General features: G+C 54.8%; 2 protein-coding genes across 2 annotated transcripts; both read left to right on the top strand.

The window, feature by feature from the left end:
• Window positions 1–783: 783 nt before the first annotated feature.
• LOC115350226 lies at window positions 784–2,815 on the top strand. The gene is made up of 7 exons (XM_041128576.1): window positions 784–1,100; window positions 1,180–1,299; window positions 1,496–1,660; window positions 1,890–1,931; window positions 2,097–2,181; window positions 2,286–2,339; window positions 2,648–2,815. Exons 1-7 carry the CDS (start codon window positions 1,069–1,071, stop codon window positions 2,756–2,758), a joined length of 609 nt encoding a protein of 202 aa, XP_040984510.1. The 5' UTR covers window positions 784–1,068; the 3' UTR covers window positions 2,759–2,815.
• A 137-nt stretch (window positions 2,816–2,952) lies between these two features.
• LOC115350225 (T-cell activation Rho GTPase-activating protein-like) lies at window positions 2,953–6,907 on the top strand. Its single transcript, XM_030035634.1, has 9 exons — window positions 2,953–3,058; window positions 3,140–3,315; window positions 3,548–3,709; window positions 3,794–3,903; window positions 4,071–4,266; window positions 4,493–4,610; window positions 5,180–5,325; window positions 6,299–6,390; window positions 6,477–6,907. The coding sequence occupies exons 1-9, from the start codon at window positions 2,953–2,955 to the stop codon at window positions 6,610–6,612; spliced, it is 1,242 nt and encodes a 413-aa protein (XP_029891494.1). The 3' UTR covers window positions 6,613–6,907.
• Window positions 6,908–8,038: the final 1,131 nt, after the last annotated feature.

Below are 8,038 nucleotides of genomic sequence, written 5' to 3'. Positions count from 1 at the left end.
GAAGAGATCGATTCAAGAAAGGATCATATATTTTAGCTGATCAAGAGAATACATGGCACATGGTTATGTCTGTCAGTGGGTGAGCCGATGTCCGTAGAAGCCCGTCAACAGCTTCACCAAGATTACCTTCTCACAAGGCCATTCTTCAACGCCCTTCAGATGGTTAAAAATACACAGCCTATCTTCTTAATGCCACTATCCAGGAGAGGATGTTTGTCCCAGGTAATGTTTCATGGTCTGATAGCTGTCTTTCTCAGGAAGGAAGCGTCCAGGGTGAAAGTGTTTTTTGTCTTAATGAGGGCAGAGCAAAAGCGTGATGCTGCACAGCCTCTCCCTCTCATGGGGAGGGAGATCCATACTTGTGCCTGCGTCCAGACCACGACATTCCCTTTCTCTTGCAGCGTGAAACGTTGAGGCACATAGAGCAATGCAGAAAGCACAAAACACCAAGTTGCCGTTACAAAGTTGGAAACTATCTGGACCCTATCAGCATGTTCATCTTCTTTCTCACTGTCCCATGACAAGAGGTAGCCTTCCCAATTTGGCCACTGCTTTGGCTAGAGAAAAACCACACAATTCTAATCCTCAGCGCAGTGGCACAGGGAGATGTGCATGAAGGGTGGGAATTGAAAGGATGCTACATATACAGGCATGGGGAATACAGGGATAGCCACACACTTGTGACTAAGACACGGTGGCTTAGGGAAATGCACAGTCCTCCTGGGGCATGAAGGTCCTAGCAAGAAAGGCTGCAGAAATCCCAAGCCCTTCCCCTCTGCTCTGTCCAGCCCTGGGCTCCCCAGTGCAAGGCAGCGCCAGCCATACTGGAGAGAACTCTCACCCCAGTGCCCCTCCCACTTTCCGTTGGGCTCGGAATGTTGGTCAGTTGGAGCCCACGGCCACCAGAGACAGCAGCACGGAGCCGTGCTGGCACACAGGAGCACTGGGAGGAGGCAGGATCTGGCCGAGCAGCACCAAGCCGGCACCGGCGCCTCGCTTCCCATCCCCGCTGTCGCCGACTGGCCCGCGTCCTCGGTCCACGGCGAGGGTCCTCCTCTCCCGGGCAGGATGGGCCAGGCCAACTGCTGCTGCGGCTCCAGGTGGGCTCTCCCTGTGCCTCGGGGGCACGGCCGGGACCCGCAGCGGCCTTTCTCATGCCCGCCGCTCTCTGCTCTGCAGGGAGGCTCTCGCCGACGCTGAGCCGGTGCTGAGCGCGGACGTGCGGCTGACCCGGGGCCGCAAGAGGAGCGAGAGACGCCTTCTCCTCCTCCAGGAGGAATTGGTGATCGCCAAGTTGCAGTAACACCCTCAGAGCCCAGCCGCCTTTCCCCCATCCCTGGCCCTGGCACCGGCACAGGGACATCCTGGCCCCGGCACCTTGGTGCTGGATGCGCCCATTGATGTCCGTCCCAAGGGCAGGTGGGGGACAGGGCTCTGCCCGGGGGGACCCCGAGGAGGACACCCCCAGCTCACCGCCTGCCTCTCCTCTCTGCAGACGCGGCACCACGCTGCGCCCACAGCTCCGCCTGGCCCTGGACCAGCTGTGGGTGCTGAGCGGCGGAAAGGAGACAGCAGGGGAGGAAAAAGAGGAGGAGGAAGGCGGCGACGAGGACATCCTCATCCTCGTCTGGCCCACCGGCTCCTGCGTCGTCACCTTCGGGTGAGTCATGGTGCCACGTCCCATGGCTGGGCAGGAGAGGTTCCCAACTATGCCCAGAAGAGAAGGGCAAAAGTCCTGCTCTGGCAGGACACGGGGAGCCAGGGCTTGGGCAGCGTCCCTGTCCTGCCCCTGTGTCCTTCCCCACGGGGCAGGGCTGCGCAGGCGCACGCCTCTGCCCGCGGGCTTTGAAGCAGCGGGGCCTGACGCTGGTTCTCCTCTCTTTCTGCAGCTCCCGGGCGCTGAAGGAGCTGTGGGTGGGCACACTGCTGGGGCAAGCCAAACCTGGCAGATGCAGCCAGACAGGGGAACACAGCTCCCCAGCTGGGGAGAGGTGCCCTCACGGCTGCCGGCAGCTCTGGGGCAGAGCTGCCGGACAGGAGAGAAGGGGCAGCTTGGGGCTCACCCAGCTCTCTCCCTGTCCCTTCCCGGTGCACAGGACACCAGGAGGAGCAAAGCGAGCCCGGGTGACCCATCTTCCCTCCCTCAAACCCCTGGAGAAGGAGCTGAGCCGCCGCCACGCTGTGAGTGTCTCCCCGGTCTGGGCTCTGTCCCCGAGCCCTGGTCCTCCAGCCGAGCAGCAGAGGCATCGCTGCTCACCTTCCTCCGCTCCATCTCTCTTGCCCAGTGGAGGACACTCAGCGCCGGGAGCCTGGAGAGGCTGATCGAGGACCAGGCAGAAGTGAGAACGGCTGCCTTTCGCCCACCTCTGGCTGTGCCAGCACGTGGGGCCAGTGGGATGAGGATGTGCGGGAGGGAGGGAAGGTCCTGTGGTACCACTCGGGGAGCGGAGAGAGTTGGGGAGCCTCCAGGAATGCTGGCACATCCTTGCTGGTGGTGCTGGGGGGAAACCTGCCATACAGGGCAGAGAGCCCGGGAGGGGAGAGGGTCCCAGCTCTGCTGTGCTCAGGCTGCTGGTGCTGGGTGGCAGCTCGCCGGTGGCCCTTTCTGCTGCGGGGCTGCTCTCTAAACACAGCCTGGTTCTTGCAGGATCATCCCAAGCAAGGGCCACCGACAGCCCCGTCTGGGAACAAGGGAGACGGACTTTGCCGCTCACCAGGTGAGTTTTGGAAAGAAAACCAACCTCCTGCAAATGGTTGAGCTGTGCTCACTTGTCCCTTCAGTGTCGCCAAGCAGGTGTGGCACCCCAAGGGAGGATGTCACCTAGAGAAAGAAGCAAGGACATGTGCTGGGCAGCGGTCGCTAGACGTGGTTCTGTCGGGACATGGAGCCTCTGCTGCTGCCCACAGCTTGGAGGAGATAAGGGCGAGGGCTCAACAAGCTGTCCTGGTGGCATGCCGGCTCTCAGGAGCCTCCGAGATGGAGCCACTGAGCTGGAGCCGTGGTTCCAGCTGCTGGCTCCCTGCCCATGCTGCCGCACTGCTCAGCACCATGCTGCAGGCAGGGCAGGGCAGGGCAGGCTCCAGGAGCAGCGGCCTGGCTCTCTCCATTGACAGGCTCTTGCTCCGTTTTCCTTTGCAGCAGGAGGGAGCAGCAGCACGAGGAGGAGGCGGCTCCTCTGGCCCTTTGCTCTGCAGAGGACCCCAGCCGCTGCCCAGGCGCCAGAGCAGGCAGGCTCTGGCTGCCGCGGGGTGCTCTTTGGACAGCTCCTGGCAGCCCTCTGCGGGGAGGACGGCTCCCTGCCCCGGCCCATCCAGGTAAGCCAGCCTGGGCAGCGGGTCCCCAGCCCTCACTCCCGCTGCTCCAGAGGGGATGTGGCTGTCCCCAGGAGCTCCGGGGATGGGGGATTGGTCTCTTCACCCCCACAAGACGCAGCTGGTGCCAGCCCATTTGCAGGGGCCTAGGAGCAGGATCTGGGGCAGTGCTTTGGTCACTGCTGTTGGAAGGCAGCTCCTCAGCCAAGTCACAGTCCTCCTGCACCTCTTGCAGGAGATGCTGGCTGCCCTGCACCAGGAAGGACCGTCGACGGAGGGGATATTCCAAAGAGCTGCCAGCGGCACAGAATTTCGGGAGCTGCGAGAGGCCCTGGACCGCGGCGCTGACGTCGACCTGGGCAGCCAGCCTGCGCTGCTGCTGGCCGTCATCTTGAAGGTGAGTGCTTCTGACCTGCAGCTGGAAGAGCTCCTATCTGGCCTGGAGTCTTCAAAGGCTCACCTGGAGCCCCTGGCGTTGCAGGACTTTCTCCGAAGCATCCCCGCCAAGCTCCTCGTAACAGACCTCTATGAGGACTGGATGGCAACCATGCAGAAGACCAGCAAGGAGGAGAAGATGGAAGAGCTGAAAGCGTAAGTGTGGGTAACAGCCTGCCTGTTTAGCAGGAGCACTGACCCCTGGCTGAGGGCACCTGGAAATCTGCGCAACTCAGCCGCTAGCTCCCACCTGCCTTGGGCAAGCTTCGCGGATGGCTGAGGGCAACATCTGCTCTATTAACGTTGAATTTCTGTTTCCTCAGGGTGGCCGAGAAGTTGCCTGCAGCCAATCTCCTCCTCCTCAAGCAGCTGCTGGCCCTGCTCCAGCACATCGGCCACAACGCCTCCACCAGCAGAATGACCGCCAGCAACCTGGCCATCTGCCTTGGGCCAAACCTCCTGAGCCCACCTAATGAGGACCTGCTCCCGCACCAGGCCATGCTGGCGGTGACTGAGAAGGTACGCTGGATTCAGCAGCCGGCTGCAGCCTTGCCGGCCCATCAGAACTTGGCTGCTCAAAGGTCCCCGGCTGCCTCCTCTCTCCAACAAATGCTGGTGGGGTGGCTGCCTGCGAGAGCAGCCCCACAGCAACAGCCGTCTGGCAGAGGCAAGGGTCAGCAGTGGGAAAGGCTGCACGATACATTTTCAGGCACCCGGGTTGAGACCAAGGGTTTGATGTGTGCAGGTGAATGTGCTGGTGGCATTTCTCATTGAAAACTGTGGTGACATCTTTGGGGAGGAGATGGATGGCCGCTCCTGTCTGTCAGCCAGGGAGTCACCAGCACCCACGGACAGAGCCACAGGTATGAGGAGGAACTGAGGGCTGTCACATGGTGGGGTCTTCTGTTCCTGTTCCTTACTGTGCTCCTGGTGGACACCTGTGCAAATGGAGGGAGCTGCTAGCGCTCGAGACTTGACAGCAGTGCTTTCCTATTGTTAGGCTTCCCACGTGATCAGAGTGATGGTATTCATACAGTAAACATCACTGCTGATGTTCATCATCTGCCCTTCTACTTCCACTTGCATCAGGGAGACGCTTTGCAAATGCTGCTCCTACCTCAGCATCATTTCTAGCAGGGCTAGGCATCGAGTTCTGTCTTTTAAGCCCTGCTTCTCCCATCACCTCTGTTTGGACGCTGTCTGTCGGGGCATGAACACTTTGGTCTGCAAGATGAGCTGAAGCTCTGACTTCAGAAACCTGCTGACAGAGATGTCCTTTTGCAAATCGTTTCCATTCAATGCAGGAGACCTGACAGAAAACAGGGCATCAGAGGGCCAAGAAGACAGCTGGTGTAAGGCTTTGGCCGGGTTTTGCTTTAGCCGTTGTCCACTTCCAAGAAGTCACCTTGCTGCACGTGCTTTTGCTTTCCAGAGCTGCCTTTGGAAGAGCAAAGTGGCCCTGCAGGTGAAGCAGACACAGAGTATCAGTCAAAAGCCTTCCTGGACACACCACCGTCTTTGCTTGTCCTCCACAAAGAAGCAGGTGTAGATATGGCAGTGGAATCAGAAACAGGAGAGGTATGTCAGGTCGACAAACGCTGTGACGCTTCTCATGTATGAGAGTAGTTTCTGACAGGTCCAAGTAGCTGCTGTGCCTCTTCCAGGCATTAGATCTCTTGGGTGGTGGGTTGTTTTTTTTTTCACTCTAGAATGATACATAAGAAAAAACAGAAAGATTGTTTTTCATATGCATTAGGCATGTACTTAATCAAACTAAATGCCTACAAGAAGTCAAATACAAAAAGACAGATTTCAAAAGAAAAGGCTTCCACCTCAGAAGGTGGTATTGCTGCCAAATGAATAGCAGCAGAACTACGTCTCGGGAGGGCAGAAGAAACCCCAGCAGAAAGAAGTTGGCAAGCCTTTTCTTGCTCTCCTTTCCCAGCAATTCTCTGAGCTCTATCCTACCCTCGGAGGCCCCTCAGTCTGTGGTGCCCCAACCTGCAAGGGGCAGCCCGTCGGCTCCTTCTGCACACCAGGATGCCAGGGCTCGAAGTTGTGGCTGCTGCAGCCCCTGTGAGCCCCAAGCGGGATTGCAGGCTCCCAGCTGAATAGCCCTCACAAATTAGCTGTGTCATACACCCGTGTGAAAACTGTGTTCGGAAGCAAGCTTTGAAGAAAGGACATCATTCTTGCTACAGACTAAAATCCTCTGAAAGTGACAGCAAGGTCATCACTCTGCAGCTCTGTAAAAACTAAGGCTAAGTGCAGTGCAGGTTTGCCATGGCACTTTGTGAGACAATCCTGTTTGTTAGCATTTGCTCCGCTGAGCAGTCATGGGTGTAGTTGTCAACTTCAGAGGAGTTTGGCTAAGATCCTACTTCATCAGAGCTTCGTGAAGTCTATTTTGGGAAAGGGGACTGTGCACAATGTGGATAATGCAAACCAACCAACGGGATCTTATTTTAAGAGCTAAGTTAGCAATTTGGAAAACAGTAGCTTACTACTCCAGGTATCTTGCCACCTGTTAAGTTCAACATTTCTGGTTCAGGTGCCTGTACCTTTGCCTCCAATCACCGCAGAGAGCACAGTAGAATTCCTGGTATGTCCAGAAGAACTGAAAAGTGTTTCAGAGGAAAGAAGGTAAAATGAGCTTGCTTTAGTTAAAGTATGAACTGACTCCAGTGGATCATGGCTTTACCTATCTAATCACACTGTGGAATATAAAGGCTTGCAGGATCTTCCAAGGAAAATGAAAATCGAAGAAACAGAAAGAGAAAACAGGCCTGTGGAGAGGAGAGTGAAAGCATACCAGCAAAGAAAATGAGGAGGAGAGAAAAAGAGCTTTTGGTTATCAACAACTGAAAAAATCCAGGAAGGTCAAGAATCCCAGGTGTTTGTTTGACCGTTCTGTCCATCTTTCAAAACCCTGAACACTGGTCTAAGTATATGAACTATTTCTATGATACACAAAGATGGCCCCAGAAAGGAAGCACGCACCTGCCTTTTGGAAAAAAAGTATGTCAGGAGGAGAATGCCGTTCCCAATTTTGCAGTTTTTGTTTTGCACTTATTGAGTTCTGTTTGCTCAAGGGTAAGCAGACACCCTGGCAAGGTCACAAAGTCACAATTCTTAGCTATTTAACCTGCTACCTAAATAAAGACGCAAATTAAGTCCCACTTTTTTGTCTATGTCAGTTGGCAATCCTCACACTGCCTTGTATTATCTGAATCCCAAATACACAGCAAAGATTTGTTCCAAGTCACCTTAGACACTAAGATATTGGCACTTTTTTAAAAGGCCAAATTTCACCTGAGGTAATTTAGAGGGGGAAAAAAAGTCAAAAAAGAGAAGACAAATACATCTGGTCACTATACAGAAGGGCTCTAGTCTGGTGCTTTCATATTTTTTTTCCATGCACAACCCACTAGATAGCAAAGCCGTCTGGGATGTCTTAGGTGCAAACCGGTAAAACCAGACAGCTCAGCATGGTGTTTTGCAGAAAGAGTGACTTAAGTCCTGGAAGCAACACAATACCAGGCAGCTATGTTGCTCTGCCTGAGGGAGCGTGTTTTGCCTGCAAACTTGGGTTGCTTGGAAGGGACAATGAGGGATGATGCTGTGCAGAGTTTGGAAATAACTATATTGTAGCTATCCAGGGGCTCCCTGTCGAGCCCTGTTGCATAGCAAAGGGGCACTGTAAACCTCTGTAAACTTACAGGTCTCTAAACAGGCTATTACCCACGTTGGTAAGGCGCCAAAGCAATCTCATAGTCAATGCCAGTGCTAGTTCTCTCCTCTGGGCTATAAACAATTCCTTTAAAACTGTATTTCCTGAAGAAAGGGGAGCAAAATCATGCCTATTCTTGCCTTTATGGTTTTGTCAGTGCTTTCTGACTCTATCGTTGTAGGTGCTGATTTTCTGTTACTGATTGGATTTCCTGGCTGAGCCACTGGGACTCCTGGGATCCTGCAGTTGATGTCCACAACAAAATTATATTTTTTATTCTTATGACTAGGTCTGCCATATGATATTCTGGAATAGGTAGATTTTGTTTTGTGATGAATCCTAGTGGAGGAGTTTGGGATCATCCATCGTCCCAGAATCCTTCCCGGCAGGCATCAGGGCTGAGTTCAGAGGCTTTATGAGTAAAACTAAAGCACTGAATCACAGAGAATGGTTAAGGTTGGAAGGGACCTCTGGAGCTCATCTGGTCCAAACCCCCTGCTCAAGCAGGACCACCTAGAGCTGCTTGCCCAGGACCATGTCCAGATGTTTTCTGAATACCTC

The sequence above is a fragment of the Aquila chrysaetos genome, chromosome 13 (genome assembly GCF_900496995.4).
Source record: "Aquila chrysaetos chrysaetos chromosome 13, bAquChr1.4, whole genome shotgun sequence".
Taxonomy (NCBI): domain Eukaryota; kingdom Metazoa; phylum Chordata; class Aves; order Accipitriformes; family Accipitridae; genus Aquila; species Aquila chrysaetos.
This window is presented reverse-complemented; position numbering and strand designations above follow the sequence as displayed.

What these genes read in the sequence shown, in the direction of transcription:
- LOC115350226 (XM_041128576.1), top strand. Translation starts at nt 1,069, where the DNA reads ATGGGCCAGGCCAACTGCTGCTGCGGCTCCAG. An exon ending in AACTGCTGCTGCGGCTCCAG is followed by an intron (nt 1,101 to 1,179) that starts GTGGGCTCTCCC and finishes TCTGCTCTGCAG; the next exon opens with GGAGGCTCTCGCCGACGCTG. An exon ending in TCCTGCGTCGTCACCTTCGG is followed by an intron (nt 1,661 to 1,889) that starts GTGAGTCATGGT and finishes CTCTTTCTGCAG; the next exon opens with CTCCCGGGCGCTGAAGGAGC.
- LOC115350225 (XM_030035634.1), top strand. Translation starts at nt 2,953, where the DNA reads ATGCCGGCTCTCAGGAGCCTCCGAGATGGAGCCACTGAGCTGGAGCCG. An exon ending in AAGATGGAAGAGCTGAAAGC is followed by an intron (nt 3,904 to 4,070) that starts GTAAGTGTGGGT and finishes CTGTTTCCTCAG; the next exon opens with GGTGGCCGAGAAGTTGCCTG. An exon ending in ACCCACGGACAGAGCCACAG is followed by an intron (nt 4,611 to 5,179) that starts GTATGAGGAGGA and finishes TTTGCTTTCCAG; the next exon opens with AGCTGCCTTTGGAAGAGCAA.